General features: G+C 39.5%; 2 protein-coding genes across 3 annotated transcripts; one reads left to right on the top strand and one right to left on the bottom strand.

Moving 5' to 3' along the window:
- Positions 1-4,545: 4,545 nt before the first annotated feature.
- ppil4 (peptidylprolyl isomerase (cyclophilin)-like 4) lies at positions 4,546-17,882 on the bottom strand. Its single transcript, XM_020091474.2, has 13 exons — positions 17,732-17,882; positions 17,347-17,414; positions 16,031-16,095; positions 15,820-15,937; positions 15,347-15,489; positions 15,085-15,181; positions 13,978-14,094; positions 13,773-13,897; positions 13,534-13,600; positions 10,663-10,774; positions 9,608-9,704; positions 8,940-9,072; positions 4,546-4,975 (listed from the first exon to the last, which is right to left on the bottom strand). Exons 1-13 carry the CDS (start codon positions 17,799-17,801, stop codon positions 4,769-4,771), a joined length of 1,419 nt encoding a protein of 472 aa, XP_019947033.1. The 5' UTR covers positions 17,802-17,882; the 3' UTR covers positions 4,546-4,768.
- A 1,717-nt stretch (positions 17,883-19,599) lies between these two features.
- ginm1 (glycoprotein integral membrane 1) lies at positions 19,600-26,976 on the top strand. Of its 2 annotated transcripts, XR_002202933.2 has the most exons (9): positions 19,600-19,849; positions 20,020-20,091; positions 20,177-20,276; positions 22,139-22,293; positions 22,763-22,922; positions 23,000-23,226; positions 23,421-23,584; positions 23,710-24,040; positions 24,081-26,976. XR_002202933.2 is itself a non-coding variant. In XM_020091906.2 (8 exons), exons 1-8 carry the CDS (start codon positions 19,760-19,762, stop codon positions 23,813-23,815), a joined length of 1,074 nt encoding a protein of 357 aa, XP_019947465.1. In that variant the 5' UTR covers positions 19,600-19,759; the 3' UTR covers positions 23,816-26,976. The 2 variants fall into 2 exon arrangements, 1 of the variants encoding a protein (XP_019947465.1); XM_020091906.2 differs by having other exon boundaries at positions 23,710-26,976.
- Positions 26,977-27,701: the final 725 nt, after the last annotated feature.

Genomic DNA, 27,701 nt, shown 5'->3' with positions numbered 1-27,701 from the left:
AGAAGCAGGATCTTGAATTCTATTCTGAATTTTGGACCTAAGAAGTTTTGGGTCATCCAGGCCTTGATGTTCTTGAGACATTCCTGAAGTTGAACTAAGTGATTAGATTCATCATGCTTCATAGAAATGTACAGCTGGGTGTCATCTGCGTAACAATGGAAGTGTATGTGGTGCTTTCTCATGATGTTGCCTAAGAGGAGCATGTATACGGTGAAGAGTATCGGTCCAAGGACAGAACCTAGTGGAACTCCATGATTAACTTGCATGTGCATGGAGGGGTCATTGTTGACGTTAACAAATTGAAATCTATCTGATAAAGATGATTTAAACCAGTCTAGTGCAGTTCCTCTGATCCCTAAATGTTGTTCTAGTCTCTGTAACAGGATCTTGTGATCTCTGGTGTCAAATGCTGCACTAAGATCCAACAGGACGAGTACAGAGACAAGTCCATCATCTGATGCCATGAAAAGGTCATTAGTGACTTTCAATAGTGCTGTTTCTGTGCTGTGATGGATTCTAAATCCTGACTGGAATTTTTCCAGCAAACTGTTACTATCTAAGTAATCATATGGGTCTATAATTAGCTAAAACCTCTGGATCAAGAGTGGACTTTTTAAGCAGAGGTTTAATTACAGCTACCTAAAAGCTTGTGGTACATAGCCGGTTAACAAAGACATATTAATCTGATTTAATATGGAACTGTCAATTAGTGGGAAAACATCCTTAAAAAGTCTAGTTGGGAGAGAGTCTAATTGACAAGTTGTTGGTTTAGATGATGAAACTAGTTAGGTCAGTTCAGAAAGATCAATAGATGAGAAATGGTTCAAATATAAATCTGGTGCTATGGTTTCAGGGTTACACAATTTCTATTACTCCATCGGGCAGTTTGATGCAACATTTACAGACTATTCACAATCATCTGATTAAAAAAAAAACAAGTGACCAAACTAGCGACCTATTAGACAAATCTATTTGAGAGTCACCACTACTGTCAGAGCAGCAGCTTGTTGTTCAATCAATCAATCAGTCATATTTTATTTCTATAAACCATATTCATTCATCAATTTGTCTCATAGAGCTTTGACAAGGTGCTGACATCCTCTGTCCCTGACCCTCCACAAGAGTATGGAAAAACTACCAAAACAACTCTGTAGAAACCTCAGAGAGAGCCACGAGGGATCCCTCTCCCAGGACGGACAGACGTGCAGTAGATGCCACGTGTAACTGAGAACATCAGCAAATTAACAGTATTTACAACATTGATTAGAAGAAACAGTTTGTTACATAATGGAGTTATTGTCAGTAATCATAGTCCACCATCAGCTGTCATCCAGATACACCCAGACTTGATTATTGTAATTCCTTATTATCAGGCTCCAGCAGGAAGTTGTTAAACAACTACAGCTTGTCCAAAATGCTGCAGCACATGTCCTGACAAGAACCAGGAAAAGAGTTCACATATCTCCTGTATAAGTTTCACTACACTGGCTTCCAGTAAAATTTAGAATAGAATTTAAAATTCTCTTCCTCACCTACAAGGGCCTTAATAATATGGCACATTTATACCTATAAGAGCTCATAGTACCATATCACCCCACTAGAGCATCTTTATGCTTTATGATCTTTATGATTATTATTCTAGGGGGAATATAATGTACCATCATGGTCTGTTTCATGTTTTACAGGCTGTTCCATGACTTCATGACAGAAATATTCCCAAAACTACAAGATGAGGTCTAATCCAACCCAAGAGATACAGTTTAACATTAAAAGCATTAGAAAGCAGCAGAGTGATATTAAAATAAAGAGAAATTAAAATCCTGTCAGCTGTCCTTCCAATGAGTGAGGACTGCTGTCATTCACTCGTTCAGTCCTCAATCAAACAACGTGCAGCTGAAAGAGCTCACCAGCAAGTCAATATTTCTTTGACAATTATAGACAAGATATTCTTAATATTGATCGTGTTGTGATTATATTGAATGTTTTTGTCCAGAAGGGTAAGTTGACACCACAGCAGTTTACCTGAACTGCTCCTGATTCTGAGAAATGTTGAGCCAAGGGTAAAGACTGCTGAGGGTGCTCACACAAAGCTTCAGTGGATTTCCACACACCCATTTTCTCTGATGTCAGAAAAACAAGTTGGATGACAACATGATGATATGCAAATGTATAAAATGAACAGTAGCCAATTACCTTGACTATTCCTCCTCCTCCCTTCATGCATATGGAACAGGCAACTGTTCTCATTTGTATAGAACAAGCTTCCAAGTGTTCTCAGAAAGAGGATGTCCATCTCTGTCTTCTAGAACTAACACTCTAACATGTCAAATCTTCCTGTGACTTCTTTACCTGATCTTCCACACATCCAAGTCAATCCAATTTTATTTGTATAGCTCCAAATCATAATATACTGTATCTGAAGGCACGTTACACAGAAGGTCAAGACGTTAAAATCTTATTAATATAGAGAAACCCAACAGTTCTCACAATGAGCAGCACTTTGGCGACTGTGGAGAGAAAAACTCCCTCGTTAACAGGGAGAAACCTCTAGAACCAGACTCAATGTGGGCGTTCATCTGCCTCGACTGTTTGAGGTGAGCAGAAAAACACATTGTCTTGATGAGCAGATTATGAGAACTTGGTACTTAATGGTACTGATGCTTCTTTGCTGTCTAACAGTTGTTGAGTCCCTTTGGATAACAGCGTAAATGAGTAAATGTATATGTAAATATAAATGATGCAAATAAATACGATGTACATATTGATCATATTTCCTCATATACGGTATGTTTGTCCTCGTGCTATAGGATCCATCCATTATTATGATTATTTGTATTATCATGTTGAGCTGGTGCTGCTATCAATGTTGCTGATCTTTTAGTATCACTATAATATTATCAGTGTGACAGAGCTTGAAAACAACAGTTCCTGTAAACTCTGCATTCTGCTAAATGAGTTATTAAAAAAAGTTAAACATGTATAATTGCCTTATCTAGTGAACATAAGGCATATGCTGTGAAATGTATGTCTATACTTTCTCTTTGTCACTTCCTTCTGTGAGAGACCAGAGGTCAGAAACGAATGATAATAAATATCATAAAATCATAAAATTACAACCCTCCAATGAGAAAGGGAGAGAAAACACAGCAGAAGTTTGAGTTCTATATATGAACGTGAATCAGTGAATGTATAACTGAAGGTACTGCATGTGTTCATACTCTATGTCGGGAATTTGGAGTAACAGTAGTGTGTGACAGCTCTTGCTTTCCTTAAGTACACATGCCAATGAAACAAATAAGAGAGCAAAACAGTGGAGAAGAATGCGGACAAAGACACGATCTGATGACGAGTAGAGGGACGTGTGCAACACCTCAGGCTCTGGTCAATAAAACAAATCCTTGACAAACTACTCAGCACACTTGTGTTTTATTTCGAGGCCTCACCTTGGTGTGTGCTTTGTGACTTTCTAGAAAGTTGAGTGCATCGAATGTAGGAGGAGGCTGGGGAAGTCTCCACTCGAGCCTCCACCTGTGGGAAGCTGCGCAACCCTTCTCTTTCCCCTAAGCTCTGACTGATCTTTCACTTCTTAAACTGTTCACTGTGGAAGACCTCTTTCCATTCAACCCCCTCCACCCACTAAACGACTATGTATTTTGGGGAAATTCGCAGCATTGTGTGGTGACTCTCACTGAAAAATGACATATTCAATCCTTGAGCTTAGATCTGCTGTTACAACTGAGAATTCAACTTAATGATTGTATCTACACACCTGTAATGCCTCGTAGGAAATCATTTCAAGTTAAACTACCAAGTGTAGAACAATCAGGTAATAGCTATTATTATTTGACTATTATAGCTGACATGATATTTGAGTATAATTACATCTGTAGTTGATTAATTACATCAGTGTCTTGAATGACATCAAAATATTTCAAAGTGAACCAATTAGTTTCTTGAAACAAATTTAAAGGTTTATTACATTCGCTTTTTCTAATTGACATCCCATGTAATTACAGCACACCTTCTGAGTGTTCTCAGTTCTCATTTATAATATCTGAGCCTCTCAACATATACCACATACAAGTTTTACTTCATGTTATACACAGCTTCCTGTGACTGTCTATCACATGGACAGGTGACAGGTACACTTAGTAATTCCTCTCTCATCAGCAAAATATTCTATCTTATCCCATCACACCTAAAAACATTAACTGTATTTGCCTTATGAGCTCTGACGCTTTGAGACACTGTAGCACCATCATGCAGCTCTATGAGGTGGGTGGAGGGAGACACCGGAGAATTTACTCAGCACTGTGGCTGGGACATACTCAATCATGCAATTTTCCATACCCACGCTATGAATGTATAACACCCACCTGTTAAAAACGTCAAGTCAAAAGGTAACATTAATCATCTGTCTTCTTTGTTCTAAACTGGGCAGCGTGTCAGAGGAGGAAGTAAGTAACATTCAGATGGGGAAGTCTGTCACGGTGTTAAAAAAAAAAAAAAATACAGATATGATAAAAGTGACACGGAAACTGTCAGTTTATGGAAACCTTTTAATATATGCATAAAAAACATTTCTCAGGACGTGAGAATCAGCCGATCTTTTTCAAAGTCAAGGTAAAGTTATTTTGAGGGAAGTCAGTGGTTTAGACCTGAGGACATTTAGATGTCATATTATTCATGCTGAATACAGTTCCACTCTTCTCTGCCACAAAGATATTCAGTAAGATTAAGATGATCCTCTGTTGTTCTCTACCCTCCTTCATCTGTATCTACTCCTCTCTTTATCCTTGGACTTCTTCGGGGAGCGGCTGCAGCTCCTGTCCTTGTAGCTGTGGCCTTTGCTGCGTCCCTCCTTCCCATGTTTGCCCCTGGACCTGCTGTGTTTGTTGTCCCTGTCTCTGGAGCGGGAGCGGGAGCGGGAATGCTGGCGGCCTGTTTTTCTGTCTCTCTGGCTCTTCTCATTGTCCTGGACATGTAAGAGAAGACATGAGCGGGTGACTTAAGCTGCTTTCGGACACACAACTTAACTCTGGAGCTCCTCCAGACTGGAGGGGCTGTATGTGTGAACCAAATGTCCGAGTGAGAGCCTCTGGAGTTTCTGCAGACTTTCTCCAGCTGGACCCCTAGCATAAAGTCTGCAGAAAGTCCGGAACTCATAATGTGTCTCAGTAGAGTGTATGGCCTCTACATGCACCAGGAGGAACCCAGGGCCCCATTGCACCAGCTGAGGATTTCATCCCAGTACCTAAGCAGTCAGGGTATTCCTGGCTACGACATGGAGGTCTGTGCAGCCCTCCAAGGATCTGCCTCCCCAGACCATCACTGACCCACCACTACACCGGCCATGCTGGATGATGGTACAGGCAGCTAACGTTGAATGTTTGAGGTCATTTTATAGGGCACTGGCAGTGCTCCTCCTGTTGCTCCTCGCACAGAGGAGGAAAGATATCGGTCCTGCCGACAAGGACACCAGCAGAACACAAAACTAGAAAAGAATCAGTCAGGAAGGATGAGGAGAACAACTGTCTGTGGCCACCACATAGAAAACTATTCTCTCTTTGGGCGTTGTCTTGCTTGTTCCTCTCCATTGCACCTGTTGTCACTTTAATGTCCACCAAAGCAGTGAAATTGATTCACAATCACTTGTGCTTCCTAAATGAACAGATTGATATCTCTCAAGTTTAACTGACTTGGTGTTATATTGTGAAATTATTATTGAGCAGTGTATTACCATGTTAGTCAGAATGTGGTCTTGTGAAATCTGCTTTTGGGCACCCGAATGCTGCCGAAGAGCAATGACCTTATCCTTCCCACATGCAAGTTTCTGGCTGTAATGAGCTTGAGATTGACCTTTCTCATGACTGCAACCATGTTCTCAGAAACAACACACACAGGCTTGTCTTTTACTTCAGCAAAAACTACTTGTTTGTTCATTTCTCAGAGAAGTACTGGATTCTGCTCTAACGAAGTTTACCCCTTGACTCCAGAAGTGTTTCCCCCTCATAGCTTCGTCCAACTGGAAATCCAGATCTTTGCCTGAAGTTACCTCGAGACATTACAACTTGGTAAATTAACTATGATGACAGAAAATGAAGCACTATTTTCTGGGCTGTTTTATATGCAAAAAAATGAGCCTGTGACAAAATTAGAGAAAAACTACTTTCAAATTAAAGAGAGCTTGTTGTTGTTTATGTTTGTTTCATGTTTTGGAATTTGTGTGCCTTGTATGCAAAATGATTAGGAATTGAACTATGAATGTGTTCTGAGATGGAAACAGATGTTTACTGATGCTACAACTTTGTGGCCTGTGCTACAAAGCAACCTCTGTACCAATGCAACGTTAAAATAAATTCACGTACAGCACAGTATCTATATCGATGCACATCCTGTCCTGCCTGTATCTCTATTCTCTACTGGGTTACAACTTAAAAACATAAAACATATAAAAAATATAAAACAAAAGATTTGAATTAATGTAGGTAAATGTAATCAGACATTTGTTATTGCTTCCCTGTTGCAGGTTTTTTTAAATCTTATTTTTATTTCCTGATTCCAATGCTCAGTTGTTAAATTGTTTCATCATATGGGAAAAGGACTTGAATACTGCTCCTCCCTAGGCGTTGGCTCTGATGTGCAAGTGACAGGTTGATGACTCAGCTATAGTGAAGAGACTGGAGGCCTTTGTGTGAAACTCCAGCTTTAAAAACTTAACAACCTTGTCAGGGTGACTCAAACAAATGTAGATTTCAGAGAGCAATCAATTAATCAGCAATCAATAGAGACATAAGCATGTGATACCACACAACATGTTGACTCCATCACTAAATCCTTAGTGCCCAACACAACCTTCAGCATCTGTCACTGTGAGAGAAGCAGTCTGGTTTCAGTAGAGAGAGAACTAAGGGTGCTGCGATGATCTGCCACAGATCGGTATCAGCCCAAATTCCTTCTAATTAGTTTGATCGGCGATCTGACCGCTCAGACCACATTCAGCCTGAGGCCACATTTAAGGATAAGAACACATGAAACATAAGCTGTCTGCTCACCATTTGCTGTACTGGTGATGTAATTGACGTTGTTGAATGGAGAGAATCTTTATAAACTTTGTGAAATTCCATCTATGAGCAATTGTAAATTCAGGCCTGTAGTGTTTATTTGCATCAAGAACAGGGAAGAGAAATCTGATCAAAGGTGGTCACTTTGGGCAGCTGTGGCTGAGGGGTAGAGTGGTCCTCCAACCGGAAGGTCAGCAGTTTGATTCCCAGTCTTTCCGATGTGCATGCCGAAGTGTCTTTGGGCAAGAGGCTGAACCCTGAATTGCCCCTCATAGAACAAAAAGTGCTGCTAATAGATGCACTGTATGAATGGCAAACAAGCTTTGAGTGGTCATCAAGTGCAGGTGGTGGGAGAGAGGAGGATGATGACGAAACTATCATCAATGTTGGACAATGTCTCCCACCCCATGCAGGACACCATCATTGCACTGAGCAGCTCCTTCAGTGACCGACTCCTTCACCCCAGGTGTGTGAAGGAGAGATATCGTAGGTCCTTCCTTCCCGCTGCTGTCAGACTATTTAACAACCAGGTCTGACCCCCCCCCAGTAGACCACACACACACACGCAATGTGCAATTAACCACTGCAATAACCACAGTACAATTTAAAAATTTTGCTATTTGCCCATGTACAACTGCTGCTATATATACTACCTGATGTTGTGTGTTTCTGTTTGCTTGTTTGTTTGTCCTCTCTTTGGAGTTAAATCTTGTGCTACTGCTGTAACATGTGAATTTCCCCACTGAGGGACAATAAAGGAAATCTAAATCTAAAGACTAGAAAAGAGCTATATAAATACAAACCATTTACCATTTACTTAGAAAACCCAGGACGCATGTTAGTCAGGCGCCACAGACCCTGTGATCGGCCCAAAAAATCCTGATCTGAACACACTTACACAGAACTGTTTTACAGGCTGCTGGAGGTTAAATGAGAAGCTATGTGAAGTTCAGTTACACTTTGAAGTGCAATCACTACACTGTCTTTCTTCAGCTGCACCAAACAGAATGAAATTATAAAAGCATGGCAGGGTAATGTGTAATCAACCTCATGTTAGCTGATTCTGATGCTCAGATGTGGAGATGAAAGCTTGAGAAGTTGACTTGACATCTTTTGAACGAGACGCTTTATGCTGATAAAGCATTCTTACACCATTCTTTGCATTTATGATTACACACACTGAATTGTATTGTGTTAAACTGTGTTTCAGTTATGTCACACATTTAACTGATGCCGTTTTCAGAGAGGAGACACAATCCACACAATTGGGTCTGGACTTTTCCCAGAGTTTGCCTTTCACATATGTACATTCTGCTCAGACGCATTTATAAACAGCACAGAAATCCTTTGAGTGTTGAGGTGAGGGGCGGTGCAGCAGGAAGAGGCAGGATGCAACACATTAATTCTGCTGCGGAGATCATGTGTTTTTGTTTTTAGAGTCCAGCGCATGTCTAAAGGTAAAATAACAAACACCTATCTGCACGGCATAGTTCGATAACAGCATAAAATTCAGTTAATCAGTGAGTCCAAGCGAATGTAAGCCAAAACTGAAAGAATTCCCTGAGGTGTTCCTGATACATCACATTCACAAGGCAAAATATGTGTTTTGTAAGGCTAACATGACATTGACCTTTTGACCTTAGACCACCAAAATCAAATCAGTTCATCCTTCAGTCCAAGTGAATGTTTGTCCCTTGAGGTCCTCTTGAGATACAAGAAGACAACCCTACAACGTACGTCCTCCAGCATATTTCCTCGATCCTTATAGTGTTACCAAAGTCAGAATAGAAGACAGTGTTACAGACTTGTTTTGTTGGCTCAGGGAACTTAGAGATTAAATAAATGTGTGAAAGCGGAGATGTACAGAACAGATACCTTGTGCTTTTTGGTCTTCCTGCTGTCCTCATCACCAGAATGATGATGGTGCCTCTTTTCCTTGTGCTTCTTCTCTGAGTGCCAATGGCTTGTCGCCTCCTGGTCCTCCTCTATTAGCAGATCATACTTGGAACTTTTGGAGAAAATTAGGGAAAACTCCAGGACATCTTCCATCCATGTGGACAGATTTGTTTTCATTCACCTCCACTACTACTGAACTGGAAAGTTTGATCAGCAGCGTTCAAATGTTCAAAGACATTTCGAGAACAAGCGCACTGCATTTGCTGAATATGTAAAGCGGAGCAGAGGAAAGGTAGATCTCTAAACTCCATTACTGCTGCTAGTTTCATGGAAGGTCAGAAGATAGTGAGGTGTGGAAAACCACTCATGACAGAATTGTTGATCTGTGCAGCTATTCTAAAAATTAAGGTAAAAATAAACACACACCAAAATGAGTCTTTTTTTAGAATAACAGCCTATTATTTGCATTTAAAAGGGCTCCAGACAGATAGTTCTGATGTTTTCTGACCCATGTCTAAATAAATCAGTAGAAAAAGGCACATGGCCACTACAACAGAGGCTCTATAGTTAAATACTTCAGAATAAAATGGTATGACATGAAGTGGTAAAACTGGAAAATTAACTCACAGCCTTCAACACAAGGATACTCTTGTTTAGGCTTCACTTGATCCTTGAGAGCCAGTTTGGATTTGTTCTCCACGTCCTTCTCGTAGGCTTTGAAGTCATCTTTAGTATACTTCCCACCTAGGAAACAGAAAGTTGTGACTGTAAACTCTTTCTTAATGTAAAAGTTGAAGATGAGCAGGACAGTAACATTAAATGAAGAAATAGGTGTACTTGATGGTTAAAAATGTATTTATTAAAAATCAAAGACACCGATCCAATCTTATTATCATTAATATTTGCCTGTTACTCTCTTTGGCCAGTTCACATGGAAGCATGGAACTTTAATCACTTTAATCTGACTTGACATTCTAATGCAACAAGATCTTGCCACATGAGACACTAAGTCTTTAAGACAGATGTCAGGTTGGAGTTTAGTCAAAAGCAAAGCCATATGGAAGATGTGCAACCTAGACTAACAAATCTTAATAAGACATCACAAGCACAATCTGCAAAAACAAACAGCCCACTGCTAAAGACATTTGTGTTGAAGTCACCTTCCAATTCTATGCAACCCCAAAAAACTGACGCGACTTCCATTATTCAACAATATACTGGAGGAAGAGTCACACAATGTTTTACTAACACACAAACATTTTAGTGAAGTGACAATCCCAACTACATCTGTGCAGATGTGAAATGCTTTTGAGTAGAGTGCATAGTGTGTTTCTCAAAGGTAGTTTTGCTTGGTTAGGCAATCTTTATAATACACTGATGCTGAATGTATATATAGTAAATTTACAGGATTGGTTGAACTATTCAGGGAAGTTGACTTGATCTAGAGAACACTGTCTGCACCATCTGCCCGAATGAAAGCACTTGATAGTCATGTTAAAGAAAAAGCACATGAATGAAATGGCTCTGTCCATTCTTAGAAGCAAATCTACATTGAATTGTAATTCTAATTGAATTGGAACCTTGTGGATGGGACATTTATCTATTTGGGAAATGAAAGGCGATACCCAGCCCTTAAAGTAACCTGATAGAACATAAAGAGCCATTCAAACAAAGTAAAACACAAAGGCTTCACCGCAAGTACCTTTCCCTTTCCATTTGATCTTTGCGACTGACTGGCTGAAGTCCACGTGAATGCGTCGATCATCAATGAGCACGTTGTCCATTTTGAAATAGGCCTTTTCACAATCGTCTTGCTGTGGAGCCAGAAACCAAAGTGTGACAGAAGTTAATGTCAGGCACACATACATTGATTACAAGTTGGTTATTTTCACAATTATTCATTAAATCACTGATAAAACCACCGATTATTTTCTTAGTTCATTTGCAAAAATTAAATCAAGCTGTCCAGTAGTCTAAGATGATGTCTTCTCTTACGCTCGACCAACAGCCTAAAACCACAGAGATTCAGAAACAAGCAGAAATATTTTGAACCCAGAGAACCCAGAAAGTCCTTTTGTCATTTTTCTTGACAAAAGGACTAAAATACTACAGACTACTACAGTTGTCTGTGGATCAGCAATCAAAGAACTGACCTATCACTGCAGCTCCAATTTCTACATCACATTAGTTTATGTACAAGCAAAGATGAACGCCATGGTGCAAATACACTTCTAATTGAATGACTGGAAAACAAAACTCATGATTAAAACCAGTCATTTTACTAACTAACTTTCTCATTAACTTCTTCCCAAACTCAACATTTACAAACTCGGGGAAAAAAAATCGTATTGAAAGTGAGCTCCATGCAAAGGTTGCTTGTAACTCACTGACTGGGGGAAACAGATTGATAATTTGGTTGAACCTTATTTCAGGAGTTGCCTCTTTTGAATGTAGTTCATGAAGGTCTGCAGCCGCTTCAAACCACTGACAGAACTAATACTGCACTTGGACTTCCTCATTGAAAAGTAAAGGTGTTGGTTCAAAATATTACCACAGGGAAGTCCAACACACCAATGGTTTTTATGTTTTACTTCCATGATGGACAGCTTCATCATAAATATATCTATATAACTTCTGCTTCTCATTGTGACTCCATGTGATAACAACCCATGTGATTACTGTCAATATAATAACAAGAAGTTTATGAATGCCTGATTTGCATTATTCACATAATGCATGGGGTTTTCCAGCTGTCACTTTCATGAGATAACTGTCTTATAATATGGGCTGTCTGATATATTGAAAATGTATCATCATTGTCATATCAACATGCGCTATATACGTATCACAAAAGTCTGCTTGAACTGCAATTAATGGTGTTCGATGCACCATACATTGACAGGTTATTCCATCAATGATTAATTGACGGAAGAAGAGAATAGAGAGAGAACAGGGAATTGTGAGACGGCGCTATCAAATCTGACCCATAGTCAGAGTTTACATGAACAAAATCAAAACTACTCCAGGGAGCACATTACTTTACGTTTACTTCTCTTCATTGACGATTCTAGAATTGTTTCACTCATATTTTCATACTGATAATTTAGTATAGAGAAGAGCATCTTCAAATGCTTCACATCTCTTAATCAATAAGGAAAGTATTGAAATTGTGTTAGAAATTATACCAAAAATGTCACTAAAGTTTCATAAATACATGAGCCATATTGACAGATTTGTAAATATAGAAACATGAACAAAGTATTACTTAACTCCCCATAAGTAGTTTGAACTATGGTTATTTTTTGTTTTTGAGATATGAACATTTCTCTCTACTCCTGTTCAGCCACTCTTTGGCAACACCTCGCATTATCAGCATATTTCACACTTAAAGGTTCTAATGGTGAAGTGTCATGTTGCAGCTGAACACCCCTCACCTCATCCTCCCCTTCCAAACATGAAAGAGAACCTGTGGAATCCTTCAGTTGTTATAAAAACTCAAAAGGTTTTAGTTTGTCCAGTTTGGACACTGTAAACAAACATGGAGGCCTCCTTAGAGAGGACCCCCTTGATGTAAATATAAAGTATTTAAATATGAAGGGCCCACTTTATGGTAAAGAAAACAACAATTTGTATAATTTAGATGAAACACACCAGTGAAAACATCACTAGAATTAATTTATGTTAAATTTCTGACAAAAGATCCCTTTCACCATAATCTTACACACTGGACCTTTAACTAAACATAATGACATCATCAATATAATGTGATGGTATAAAAGTAGCAGGCGTTTGGCTTTCTGCTGTAAAAACAATGAATGCTCTAACTATTATTGTTTTAGCTTTAGATTAATTCAAAAACAATCATACAAAAAACTCCTGTAGGAAGTTAAGGGCTGCCCCCAGGATGTCCGTTTTCAGAGTTAAAACATATGCTTCAAAAACATAGCTTTTAAAATATTTATTTAGTACATTTAAATCTAAGCACATATTCCCAGTGGGTTACTTTGTAACATGAATGGTGTTTCGTCTCCCAAAGGAAAAATCCTGCTGTGTATTTTGGTTTGTGAGAAGCCCTCTAATTCACGGATCTGGACTTCTTGGATTGTATTTCAGAACTCATTGGTACCTTAAACAAAACACGTCTCTTGCTTGGTTTTAACACAGGCTGGATTTCACTCGGAACAATCTCCATGCTAAGCTAGGCTACCTATATTGTGACAACAGCCCTGAACTGTCAGAGACACATTAGCATAAGCTCGCTCTCAGAAAGAATGCGAGTGTGCGTATTTCCCAAAAAGCTGAAGTGTACTGAACTGTAAACACATTCCGACATACTTTACATAGACATGTGCAGCACGTACAAATACAGTACATTCAGATAGTATCACGTTGTAGAAACATCTCAGAGGTAAACAGGATTCAAAGCAAAGTGTCTGAATACTTTACTTCCTTATGGTCATTATGGGATATTTAAAAAAAAGTATATTAAAAAGTAAAGGGGTCTGAAAACTGTCTGAATGCACTGAATACACCTCACTCAGATATTATGTACAGAAAATGTGGATAAACTTACCTTGTCAAACTCAATAAAAGCGTAACAGAGGGAATCTCCTGTTTTCCAGTCTCTGATGATCTCACAGCTACAACAGTGTCATAAGAAATTCATCAACAGTTAGTTCAAAATATAATGTAGAACTAAAGCTAAATGCAGCACATATACAATTTTCACATAAACTAATATCTATGAAATTACCCGCATTATTAGTTTCAGTTACAGTCTAGCATTATGTCAGAATAAAAGGTTAGCGTCACCTTTTTATGACCCCAAAGCGGGAGAAAATGATTTCCAGGTCCTCATCTGTGGTCACTGGGTTCAGTTTGCACACAAACAGCACATTCTCTGGAGGTTTCACGTTCGCGTCAGGGAGGTCCCCTACCTGGAATAAGCGTGGGTAAGAATTGTCTGGAAAAAACTCCTCTTTAGCGGAAAAGATAAGATCTGATTTCTTCTTCTCACCATCTCCAGCAGGATGGCCTGAGTCTTGGCCTCATTCTCCTTCAGCCTCTCCTCAAGCTCTTCGGCCTTTTTCCCTTCTGTATCGTCAATCACTTCGTCAGCTCCAATTCTGCCACTCTGCACAGAATGTTTAGTTATCATACACATTTTCCTTCTTTTTTGTCTTCTTTATTCATCCTTTCAGATGTTCAGAGTGTGTTTTCAGGCTGATTTGCCTATGAGACATATTGTGATTTGTGAATATGGGCGATACAAATAAAATCTGATTGATTGATTGATTAATTTGGACTGAACATGTATTAAGTAACCTGATGTTGCTTTTTACCGTATATTGACATGCAGAAACCTTCAGATCAATGTAGCTTGACTTCTGACTGCAGGGTTAAGATTGATGATTATGACGCAAGTAGCAGGCAGCTAATGTATCCAAAACTATCAGAGCTTTTTTATTTTCACACTTGTAGTCTTCAGCCTAAACCAAGGCTTACTTAAGTGACATATCTTAATGAGGACATTAATCAGATTTCACAAAGGTCCCCTACGCAACACCAGAACAAACACTTTTATACAGAGCAGTTTGATATAACTGTATATCATGTGATGGTAGACAAATGTCAGTTGTCAAATATTGCATATATTTATTTTTACCCCAAAATTCCCTTACTATCATATTTTTCCTCATTTTGATGATGCTTTGTGTTTCTCCACACAACACGGATGCAGGGAATTTGTGTGAAGGCGACACAAACAAACATGGAGGAGAGTGAACATGACACAGAAAGAGAAGGACTAGACCAGCCGAGAGAAAACTAGAGAATCATTCCTAAAAGAGGAGCTACTTCTATCACAAAGCCAGACTATGGATGAGAGACACTAGAGTCCGTGGAGAGCTGAAAAACAAACCCCACACTCAGACACTGCAATAGGCTTTAGCATGAGACACAACACATGACAAAGCTGCCTGCTACAATTTAACATCTGCAAACCCAAGGAAACAATTTAGTTGACTGGGAGTTATCTGAATATGAAGTGACCTCTATTGGGATATAAGATTTTGGTCATATCACATGCCCCCTTTAACATGTCAAACAGTGGCAGAGTACTCACATCTAGCTGCTCTGTGGTGGGCTCGGGTGAGCGATCAGGGATGGGCAGGTTAGGAGGATCATCAAATGGGTCTTCCAGTATCACTGTGTGATTTATCCTGAAGAAAAGGATGCATTATTTTCCCATCACTGTAATACTTAAGTTTTTTTCTGAGAAACTACAAATACACATATTTTTGTTGATTTATGTTATTGTTGGAATAAAACCTCTGACCTTGACAACACAAGTGCCATTCACTTAATACACAATAGAGCCACCTCACCTGATATCCTGAAATGGGAAAAAGTCCTTGTCAACAAAGGTCTCATTGATTTTGGTCAAGACATCTAAGCCTTCTGTAACTTCCCCAAACACAGTATGGACTCCATCCAAGTAGTCCAGGTTCTCACCAGTTGTAATAAGAAACTAAGGACAAAGATACCAACAGATTAAGTACACTGTGTGTCATATCTATAAAAACAAATGCCAACACATCGTAGACCACTTATAAAATCACACCAAATCACAACAAGACTTAATATATTACTATCAATTTAAGGTTTTAAAATAATTTGAATCTGACAGTAACACACCATTGATGTGCAAGCATTTTAATCGTGGACATACTCAGGACTTCATATCAGAAGATTCACAATATTCATGATACACAAGTTATTTTTAACTTAGTTTCTAGTTCCCTGTTGTGTCTAATCTGGAATCTTTTGGCAACTGTAGATAAAATAACATGCTTGTCACCTGAGAGCCATGCTGATCGTTTCCATTGTTCACCATGGATACAGTCCCCCTCTTTTTGTGTTTGATGCGTGGTGCTTTCTCCACATCAAAAAAGGAAGCTTGGTCCCCATAGAGTTTGCTAAACACAAACAAAAGAGAAAATCTGTTCAACTGGGGGTGTATAAAAAAAATTAAAGAACAAAAGAATTCAGTAGGTAAGCTGATGACTGACCTGTAGACAGATTCTCCACCACGGCCGGTACCAGTGGGATCACCTGTCTGCACAATGAAGTCTCTCTGTGGAGGAGACAGGCACATTATGACATGAAGCATGTCTACCACACTTTGGATGGAAAAAGCAGGAAACAGTGTATATTTACCACAACTTTTAATTGGACGGTAAAGATTTGTTTGTATATTTAGGAATTTGGTTAAAATATGACTGTATGGAGAGCTGATGAAAAATGCAATACACAATATTGAAATATTCACCAGCGGACTTCAAGGTGAATGTAAAAAGTTAAACTAAGTAAACATATTTGAAGGCCCATCACATCATCACACAGGCCAAGTCTTAGTCAAATCTTCACATTCATAAAGAATTATTTCTTTGTTGTATGTAACACTCGACTAAATGATTGCTGCGGTACATCCATTTCTCACTAAAAGTAAAATGGGGCATGAAAGCCCCCTTCCATTTTAAATTGGTGGCAGTTGTCTTAGATGATTCATGATTGGAATATGGAACATGAGCACTGTTGCATTAACCTGCAACATAAATCTAAGGCTACAACTTCTACTCTCATCTTCAGTTTTCACAAGCATCTGTGTGTATCCAGTGCTCAGCCTGAGGTAAGAAAACTCCTCTACATGTGAGGGTTTGTTTTGGTCCATGTCTAAAGCCTAGTTTATGCTTCTGCGTCACGTCTACGCCGTACCTACGCCGTAGGTCGTTGAGCATTCGAAGTTCTGCGTCGAGGGAACGCGTTGCTCTGCAATTCACCGCCATGCCGCTAGGGGGTGTAGCGGTGTGTTTGTGTGGTTATAGCCGAATCCTCGCTTTTTCTTCCGTAAAGTAAACAACAGTAAACAATGGCGACCGAGGTGGAGCAGCTGTATTTGTTGTTGGAGCTCATCAATATTGAAGAACAAATGCTTATATTGCAAATGTTGAAGCGCAAGCTACAAAGAAAACGTTTGCGGAGTTGGTTTTTACGACGAGGAAGAAAGACCGGAAAAGCAACTGCCGGAACTTACGTTCTGAGCGGACCAATCACAGCGCTTACGGTCCGCGTCGACGTCCGCGTAGTTAGGATTTTTGGGAGGTGCACGTCAGGCTACGGCGTAGGGGTCTGCGTCGACGCCGTACCTACGCCGTAGCTACGGCGTCGACGTGACGCAGAAGCATAAACTAGGCTTAAAACTAATCAAAATCTCCTCTGTGACCACACCGCCATCCTCAGGCCAGTCAACACGAGTCTGTGACAGGTCTGAACAGACAACAGCAAGAAGACTCATTCACAGCTCTGCCAAAAACTCGAGTCTTACCTGAACATTGTGGATGAGGCAGTAGTTGTAGTATTTTATTTTGCATAATTTCAGAAAGTTTAGGGAAGCTGCAAGAAGAAGAGCAGAGGCTAAAGATAAACAGAGTCATCACATCTGACCAAATAATAACAAATGAATATTAAAATCTATTCAGCTTTACGAAAATAAGAATTTCTGTAAGTTCATTCCAGAGTTGTTGCTGTTGGTGAATCAACTGTTAGCTACTGTAACGTACGCCAATGAAAGGAAGCAAACAAGCTAGCAGCCTTGGCTAGCACGTCGTTATTCTGCGATTATCATGAAAATCCATCTTTCTAGTTTACTCCACAAACGACCCGTACACGACGTTAACTCTCATGATGTAGCAGTGGCTTGGTTTTCTTACTTTTAGGCCTTTCGTCTGTAAACAAATCTATTACTATGTCGCCCAGTGTCGTTTCAAGGAGCACCGCCATGCTGACTTCTTCTAGAGGCTGACGCCTGGCAAACAACTTATCGGCGCATTACCGCCACCGTCTGGAAAGGAGTGTGAGTCTGAATTATATTTAGATAAACTATGTAATAGAGTCCAGTGATTTTTAGAAACCTGAATATATCCTGCATCACCCGAGTCCCTCTGTAATATATAAATATTCTGTTATACAACTGTTTCTTTGGAGTGAGTTTTTAAGTGTCTGTCTCTGGTATTATGGACAGATTAAGAATATATGATTCACATGTACTCACATGTCTGTTCATTATCTTAAATGTGCTGTTTAGACCTGTATGACCAAACCTCATTCTTGATACTATAACATCTTCCTTTCTTTCTCTGGGGGTTGTTCTCAATTCACCAATTTCTTTTGATTACGATGAAATATCTGCCCTTATCTCCTCTGTCCCATTCTTCCTGCCATCTTCTTCTGCTTCTTCTTCTTGTTTTACAATGGTTGGCATCCAGCTTTTAGGTGCATTAATGCCGCCTTCTGTGTGGATCAGAAAAAAGACTCACAATCTAAATCCCTTCATTATAATAATTATATATAAATGTAAACAGTAAAACCGCACACACCCTAACATATGGCCTGCTTTATCCTCAATCCTACCTCACATCTACTCCTACTATAAAATCCAAACATCTATTCCTATAGTTACCATCATACCCTGTGAAAAACGGACCCAGAAAGCCATGGCTTCACTTTAAGGGATTACAGGCCTTGTCTGAGTACATTTTGGCTTGTCAAACAGGGGTAGAGGGGGTCGAGCGGTCGTCCTCTAACCAGAGGGTCAGCACTTCGATCCCAGTCTTCCCTATTCCATATGCTGAAGTGTTTGGGCAAGATACTTAACCCAAAATTGCCATAGAGAAAGTGTTGAACATATATGAACATATGACGTATGAATGTGGAATGACAATAACTGTGCTGTAATTTGCTTTGAGTGGTCATCAGGACTAGAAAAGCTCTATATAAATACAGACCATTATCTCCCTCTGTGTCCCGTATACCTCCTACAACTCATAACCACGTGCTCCACTGATCCCTCTTCCTGACGGCCCTCACACAAGCCTGTCCCATGTTCCCTAACCTAGATAACACCATTTCCTCTCTCCTATTTCCACCCCGGATCCTTTTAACTTTAACACTCTTGTGAACAGAATACAGATGCCTCTCTCTGTCCCACCTGTCTTGCCAACTGTGTCTTTTTGTTTGTTTTTTCTCTGTCACACCTTTAACCTTTAAAAAAGAAAAAAATCCCTCACAGACTTTACCCCCACCCACTGTGCAATAACTATTTATTAATCATATACTGTGCAATAACAACGTACTGGGCATTACTGTGCAATAATCATGACTTTGCAATTAATCATGACATGGCAATAATGTGCAATACTCAACCATCCACAGTGCAATATATTTATTAATCATACTGTGCCATAATCACTCTGGCAATACTCATTCATGTGCAATACCCACCCATCCACTGTGCAATACAGCTACTTCAAGATGTATATTTGTAAATGTTGTCAATTCCCACTATTTCAAATACTTATTTTTTTACTTTTGAGTATTTTTGTACTTATATGTCTGCACTGTGAAGGAGTGGCACTATAACTTCATTGTACACCCTATTCTTAACCTCTTCCTCCCTGATGCTAATTCCCATTTTTTCCAGCCCTTCCTTTTCCTCTTCACCACCTCGTGCCCCTCCACGCCCCCTCACCCCTCCATGTGCTGCGTCACAGACAGGGTCACCTGACCTCCCGGAATCACCGCTGTTGCGCCTCCATCTCCAACCGCCACGCTGACGGTCTTGATCTCGCGAGAAGACAATTAGGAAGCGTCACTCGCATGCGCATTTCACGAGTGTTGTTGTGTGTTGTTGTTGTAGCGGCTAACCTGCTGCTGCTGCTGCTAAGTTGAGTCAGCTAAGAATGGAAATGTCCGGAGCGGCACTCTGCGCCGTGCTTCAGGTTCTTCTCTCAGTGGTGTCCGCACAGTCGTCGCCTCGGCAGCTGAATACGGTGAGAATCCAGGAGGCCAACACGAGCTGACATCACACTGAGCTAACACGAAGATGCTTGCTGTTAGCACCTCGCCACAGCTCACTGCTGAGGACTGGCAGACATTGTGGTGTTAACCCTCGCGTCTCTCTCTGTTTTTATGCTGTGGTTGTATTGACTGCTGTCTGTAGGAAACCATCTTGATTAACGTGACAGCAGGGACACTGGCGGACACACAGCTGCAGGACTCCAACAACTTGCAGGTACACAGTTAAAACCAAACTATGACTAAGGAAACGTGAGCCAGTGGGATGAACGCAGTTGTTGTAGTTGTTGTTTGTTCTCCAGATCAATTTCAACATATCGGTGGGTGAAGAGCAGGTGTTGATCAATGACGTCCCGGTGGAGCTGTCAGGGGTCACCAGATTCACCTGTCAGGCTCTTTTCTGTGAGTTTCCTTCATCGTCACATCAACCTTCACTGCTTATGTTTAATCCAAGTATTTACTAGTGTGTAAGATTCAGGTGAAATGGATCTATTGGCAGAAATGTAATGTAGAATAATCCTCATGATGTTTTCACTAGTTCATTTCATCTAAATTGTATGAATTGTAGTTTCCTTTACCCCAGAAAAGGCCCTTTATATTTAAATACTTTATATTTACTTTGAGGGAGTCCTCTCTACAGAGGCCGCCAGGTTTAGATTCATTAGTCCAGACTGGACTAATGTATCTAAACACCTTTTGAGTTTTCATGACAACTGAAGCTACCTCAGGTTCTTTTTCATGTTTGGAAGGAGAGGGTGAGATGAGGGGTGTTCAGCTGCATCATGCAACTTCAACACTAGATGTCACAAAATTCTACACACTGAACCTTTAACAAACCAAAAACACTAATTCACAGTTCAATAGTTACCTATTACAAATCAAATACTCCTGTTTATACACTTTAAAATTCTGACTATACATTCCACCATCCATTCCCACCTACATCCCCAACCACACTCTTCTTCTACCTCCAAACAAAAAGGTTGCTGAAACCCACCTGAACCCTCTCTTCAATGCACACATGCTCCAGTCACTCTTTTAGTCACTTCATCTGCTGCTATTTTACTGTAAATGCTGCTATTTTAGCCATCCTGTAGATGAACAGTAGTTGTCACAACTGTACATTATCTGCACAATGGGCGCATTAGCCATAAAGTATTTCCCCTGCCCTATTCTGCACTATTCCAGTTTGCACTACAATAATAATAATGATAATAATTATTATAATAAACTTTATTTGTATAGCACCTTTCATACAATATGGATGTAAAACACATGTTAAAATGTTATTCATATAAGAGAACAGATTTGAAGTAACATGTTAAAGGGACATTTAAAAGAAAAGGAAATAAAAACAGAAAAGAAAGAAAGTGATAACAATTCTAAGAGCGCATGAGTGCAGGCAAGTTCTTTTAGAGATGTTTACTGAACTAGCTTCTCTGATATTTAGCAGCAGTCTGTTCCACAATTTTGAACCATTGTTTACTGACAATAACTCCTCAATTCATTTACTTTCCATTATGTTACAGCCCGTTTCTTCTAATCAGTGTAGTTAATACTCTTATATTGATGATGTTCTCTGTTGCATGTGGCATCTATTGCACCTCTGTCCGTTCTGGGAGAGGGATCCCTCACATGTGGCTCTCTCTGAGGTTTCTATGTTTTTGGTAGTTTTTTCTTACTCTGAGGGTTAAGGGCAGGGGATGTCCCACGTTTTTAAGCACCATGAGACACATTGTGATTTGTGAATATGGGTAATAAAAATATAATTTGATTGATTTGATTTACAAAAGCTGCATCTTTGATTTTCTTTTGGCTGTTGTTGGGAACCTCTGATAAACTCACTGCACTCATTCATACACTGCTGTTCATATCCTTTTCATATTCCATTTTTGAGTGCACACTTATATGTTGTGTACTTAAGTCTACTTATATGTTTACACCAGGATTAGAGAGAATCTGCAATTCATTACCACCTATGTCCTGTACATATTGTAGTATGAAGTTGACTTTGAGTATTCAAAAATTAAATTAGGCTTACTTCTCTCCATATTATATTTATATAAAAAATCTAATATAATCACATTGTTGCCAATAACATTTTTCCATTGGTATTAATTTTTTTATGATAACTTTCTGCTGTAATTGATAGATTTATTTACTAATTATAGGAGCCGAAATCGCATCCTCAAAATGTAAAATTGTTTCAGTCAGAACACATCCCAACCTTCAAAATATACTGGTTTATGTTTTTTTTCCTCCAGTGGACAGCAACAATGGAAGCAGTGAGTTTGAATCTGGGGACACGGTGTCCACTGTCACCCGGGTGATGGTGAGCCAGAACCGGCTGTACAGCAGCTCAGAGGAGGTGGTGGCTCTACAGGTGTTCAGTGAAGTGATAGAGATGGAGGGCAAAGAGGTGGGCACCTTTTTTGCAAATCGAATGGTTCTCCAATGCATCTCATTGTTAATGAGTGAATAAGTTATCACAATGTGATCCGTATGAAAAACATTTGTGTAATTTTGTCGTCCCTCAACTGTAAGTCAGTTTGGGTGAAAGCTTCTGCCAAATGAGTAAATAAATATAAATGTAAGAAAGTTCCCAATGAGGTCTCTGAAGTTTCAGGTCACATATTACTTTGAATACTGGATGTGTATTAAAATGTTTGGAAGCGTCCATATTGACATTTTATTGATAGGTTAGTTGCATCACTAAAACATTCTCTCATTATATTTGTATAAACAGACAGTAGCCAGCATCATCCTTCATTTGACCTATTTCTACATGAGTGATCCAATCTGATCCTATCTAGTGTGAAACATTGTTTGTAATAGTATAGTATAGTACTTGGATATGAGTTCACACCATTTGTGTTTGAATCATTCAGGTCCAGCAGCCCGAGATGTGTGAGGTGAAGATCCTGATGAGCCCAGATTTCCAGAAGCTGGCTCAGTTTACCAACATTTACCCAATTGGTCACAGCGAGATCTTCAGGGTCCCCAGGGAAAACGATGTGGTCGTCACTGATCCACCAAATCCTCAAAAAAGTATGAACACATGTCGCCTTTTCTGGTCTTAATTATTGCAATGCAGATTAACTGGAGCATTTTATTTTTTAAATCAGATGAAGATCAGCTGATCTCTCAGACCACCAGCCAGTACCCCCTGAAGCACACAGAGACCACCCAGGAAGAGACTGCAGCTCCTGGCAAGCTCCCAGAGACCCCTCTGCGTATGGACCCCGACCTGCTGTATGGTGTCCGATATGACGAATTCGATGACCAAGAGTCAAGCCAGCCAGATCGCATTCAGATGGAAACTCCACCCAAAGAGCTGATATCATCTTATTCAGTAAGTACTATTATTATTTATATATAGATAGATAGTACATATATTATATCCACCCATTCACACACATTCATCCAACGCTCCCCTTTCCAACATAATTCACACTCTGGTGGAACTGTGTCCTGACCAAGGATCGCCTCCTATTAGAGCTTAGGGGTGGCACTAAATGCTTGTCCGTGTGTCGCCTCTGTCCTCAGGCCATGTGTCAGTGGATGGAGCAAGTGAGGGAGCGTCTGAGGAAGTTTTGCTCCGAGTCCCTGCCTCTCTTCTTCCTAGTGATGTGGGTGGTGGTGATCGGCGTTGTCGGATCAGCTGTCATAGTCAAAATCCTGGACATGTTTTTCCCAACATGTGAACACAAGTGAGTTTGTTTCATTGGGTTTATGTGCAAACAAATACTGGAATCTAAATAGAAGGTTATTTAACCAGGTGACCTCCCTGATTGGCTTCAAAATACCAAACTTTATGTCTCTCTCTTTTTTTAAGGCACATTTTTCACATGAACCCTGTCACTCTAATGCCAGAGGATGAGAAGCACACACTGTTGGAGAGCATAGAAACAGAAGCAGAGGGAGAAGAGAAGAAGCCTTGAATGAGAATTGACTTGGCCATTCCCTTTATTTTCAAGTTGTTCTTGTTTTTTCTTTAACCTTTGCGGCTTGTTTTTCATTTTCAGGATGGTTTTGTCCTTTGCTCATACTCAGATTTGTGAACCACCAGCTTTTCACTTTAGTTACCCTCCAACAACATTAGCCACAGAACAGGGGCTGGTTTAAATCTGTCAAATTGACTATCTCACTCTGCTGGTTTAATGCTGGTCTAGGTGATTCCTTCACATTCAGTCACATGTGGAACAGAAAGTTAGTGGGCCACAGTACTGGATCAAGTTGATACAATGTGTTGCAGTCTGCTGAATCTCGCTGTGTTTGTGAGCAACTGTGCATTCGGCCGATTTTTTGCACAGAAAATCACACTCTTTGCTCGTGTGATTGGTCAGACAGAGTTTGTGAAAAGCCACTTATATTAAATCACAATCTTAATCTTTCCATTTAAGTAGCTCAGTCACAAGTTACCTTTTATTTGCATTGACCAAAAGTACTTAGCTTTTCTAACTTCCAAATTATTCCAGAACAAAGTGGCTCATTCTACCAAATTTTTAGTCAATGTTTTAAATGTGAATGTCCATTTACCACCTGTTCTTTATGAAGATCATGTGATGTGATCCACAGCTTTGAGCTCTGAAGCTTTTAAAGGAGTAGTTAGACATTTTGCAAAATATGCAAAATTGCTAAACTCAGCTCGCCTTGTGCATATTATATATTCTGTACGAAGATGAAAGTATTAAAAATGACAACTTTTGTGGGGGGTTATGCACTACAATATAATTTGGCTGGGAAGAGTGACGTCTCACCATGAGTCTGCCAAGTCCGTCACCTTAATAAAAAAAATATTTTACAACAAATTTCATTACAATTAATGTGAACACAATCCACTGGTGGTCAGAGTAGCTTTTACTCAAATTCTCCCACCTGAGAAATTGAAAAATGATTATTTTCTTATTTGCCCTCTGCTAGACCATAAGCCAAACTATTGTTTGTTGACTGTAAATATATCTTTGCTCAAACACATTGCAGATGGAATATTTGATCCAAGCAGTGACCCTAGTCAGCAAAGACTCCAGGAATTCAGCAGTTACTTTGCTAAAATGTAAAACTGAGACAATAGAACATATCCTCAGAGTTTGAATATTAGTTGTTCAATGACAGTTAAGGAATATTGATTCACTGATAAAGTTCAAAAGTCGCATGTCGCCTTCATACTGACACTGTTTGGTCAATGTTTTCTTTACAAGTATTTTCTCTCTTACTGAACAGCTAAAGAAATGACAACAAATGACCTTAAACAAATTTAGCATTTTAGGGGCTGCACGCAGTGAATTAGAGTTTTTATGTTCACGGAAAAGAGTTTCTATATGCAGCAATTCTGCACATGTTTATCTCACATTTGTTTTCTCTTAAAAAGTACCCCATTGCTGAGAAAAAAACATCTGGAGGACAGCAAATGCACCACCGGGAGTTTATTTGAAATATATTATATTTTATATCCTGTCATCCTTTAATTGAAAACAAGATGAATACTTAAAACAATCATGTTTAAGTATGTTGTCTCTGATGAAGTAAGGTAATACCTCATCACACTGTTAATTTGTGATCAGTGATTGTGTCCCTCTCACCACTTTAAAAATGGATCTGAATGTCACTTCTGAGAAGAACACATCCCAATCCTGAGGTTCGTATGTGGATTGTCATTCTTCACAGTGCCTTAGTGCCTGTTTGAGGGATTATATATTATTTTACTTTGGTTGATTCATGTTAACACATGGAGAATGTAAGTGGAGTTGTTGATATTGTCTATGCACTCTAAATGTATTATTGACTGATATCAATGTGTTTGCACAAGAAATGAATTCAAAGTGGAAAATATAACAGCGATTGAGCAAAAGCATAAATGAAATTCTGCTCAGGTTTTGAGGTAAATTATTTTGATGTTTGTGGCGCCCCCCCATGAGTTTAGTTTGATTTATGTTTATTGAATGAGTCCTTCAGTAGTTATTAACAATTTGCTGCCAAGCCCCGCCCCGGAGACACTTTTTTGATGTATAGCAGCCAAATGTTAAGTTGCACAGTGGTGTTGTGTGGGGCGGAGCCTCTCAAAAATGGTGTTTGTGGGGCATCATCTTTCATGTTTGTAGCACCTCCCACCTCATGGCAATTTGAGCTGCAGCATAAAGCAAGAGACAAGAACAAGAATGGCACTGAGTAGAGGGCACACTTCTGCAAAGGATGAACAATCCTACACATGATTGGCCCGTAGCCAAAGAAGAATGAAGTGTTCTCATAACCGTAACAATTTATTTGTGAGAGAATAGTTAAAGTGAAAAACAGATCCTGGATCTGGCCCTTACTCTGCATGTGCACCAAAATGTAATGGTCCTCCCAGGCCCAGCCACCATCACTCCGACCTTCTTGGTGGTAATTGATGTAGATTTTTTGGGGTAAATAAAACTAGCATCTGACGCAAGGGGAAACATAACCCCCTTCATAATAGCAACAAACTGACACAAAGTAAATTAAGGTTCTACACATTTGGAGTTAGAATCCTGATTATTACAAAGAGGGAATCTGCACTTAGGGAATGAAAACTTGAGAACAACCTGCATGAATATTTGTCTTTACTCTGTTTAGTGGTAAAACTCATCAATAAGTCAGAATGACTGAGATGATAAATCTCCTGTTAGAGACTAGGTCGGGCTCAAGGCAGGTGAACGTGGGTTTTATTATTTTGAAACTCACCAAATCACAACTGGGTTTTTGTTTTTCAGAACCTTTGTAACGCTTGAAAAAAACCCAGCACTCATTAAACATCCGCTTGTGTATCAGCCACAGGACACGTCTATCCCCAGGGTTCTGTTCAGCTGCAGGATGCATGATGTGCTGCATTACGGTGCATGTGTAGCTAGTGAATGCAGCTTGCTGTTCTGTCAGTAAACCATACATTAAAACTAGGAAACTGCATGATGACTCAAAACAACCCAACCTGTTTCTTTCAAGTGTATGCCTGAAAATCCAAAGTGACACACTCCAATCAATTAGGTGCTGTAGATGACACTAATTTAGCCTGTAAGGCGACCAATGAGTCAGGCATGGATTCAGATGTGTTGCTGAAGAATAAAACAAATGTGTTTTGATTTGAGACATTCGTGTGTGTAACTTGTGTGAACAACAGCTGGGCTGTGTATTTGAACCTTCAATTCCTGCTGATTCCGTATGAGAATTAACTTTTCTGTATTGTATGATAAATGTGGTTGTGCAGGCTGTGAACACACCTACATTTTTCCAATAAGATGAGTCTCTTCTCTAACTTATAACTTTACAAATGAAAATAACAGCTTACACAGTTTCCCCATGGACATCGAAAATAAGCAACAGGGGATTTTGCATCTGTATATTCACTATCATAAACCTATTGGACAAACCAATTTTACAGCACCGTCCGTGAAGTCACTCTTTAAAGCTCGTCTGATTACTGCACATATAGTGAAGGACATAAAACAGTTATAAGTCAAGGCAAATATCTGTATTTATGTTGCACACCAGCAACATTTTAAATCCAATGGATGTGTGATTGTACAGTTCTACCCATCGGCTGACTTGAGCTCGATAGCTAAAGCTGATAAACCAAGCTTCATGTGTTCCCAACTATAACCACAACATGATGTTTGGATCAACTTACAACAAATTTCATTACAATTAATGTGAACACAATCCACTGGTGGTCAGAGTTCATTATAGCTTTTACTCAAATTGTCCCACCTGAGAAATTGAAAAATTATTATTTTCTTAGGCCAAACTATTGTTTGTTGACTGAAAATATATCTTTGCTCAAACACATTGCAGATGGAATATTTGATCCAACCA

This window comes from Paralichthys olivaceus, chromosome 19, assembly GCF_024713975.1.
Source record: "Paralichthys olivaceus isolate ysfri-2021 chromosome 19, ASM2471397v2, whole genome shotgun sequence".
NCBI classification, from domain to species: domain Eukaryota; kingdom Metazoa; phylum Chordata; class Actinopteri; order Pleuronectiformes; family Paralichthyidae; genus Paralichthys; species Paralichthys olivaceus.
The sequence above is the reverse complement of the archived record's forward strand: the minus strand, read 5'-3'. Positions and strand labels throughout refer to the sequence as shown.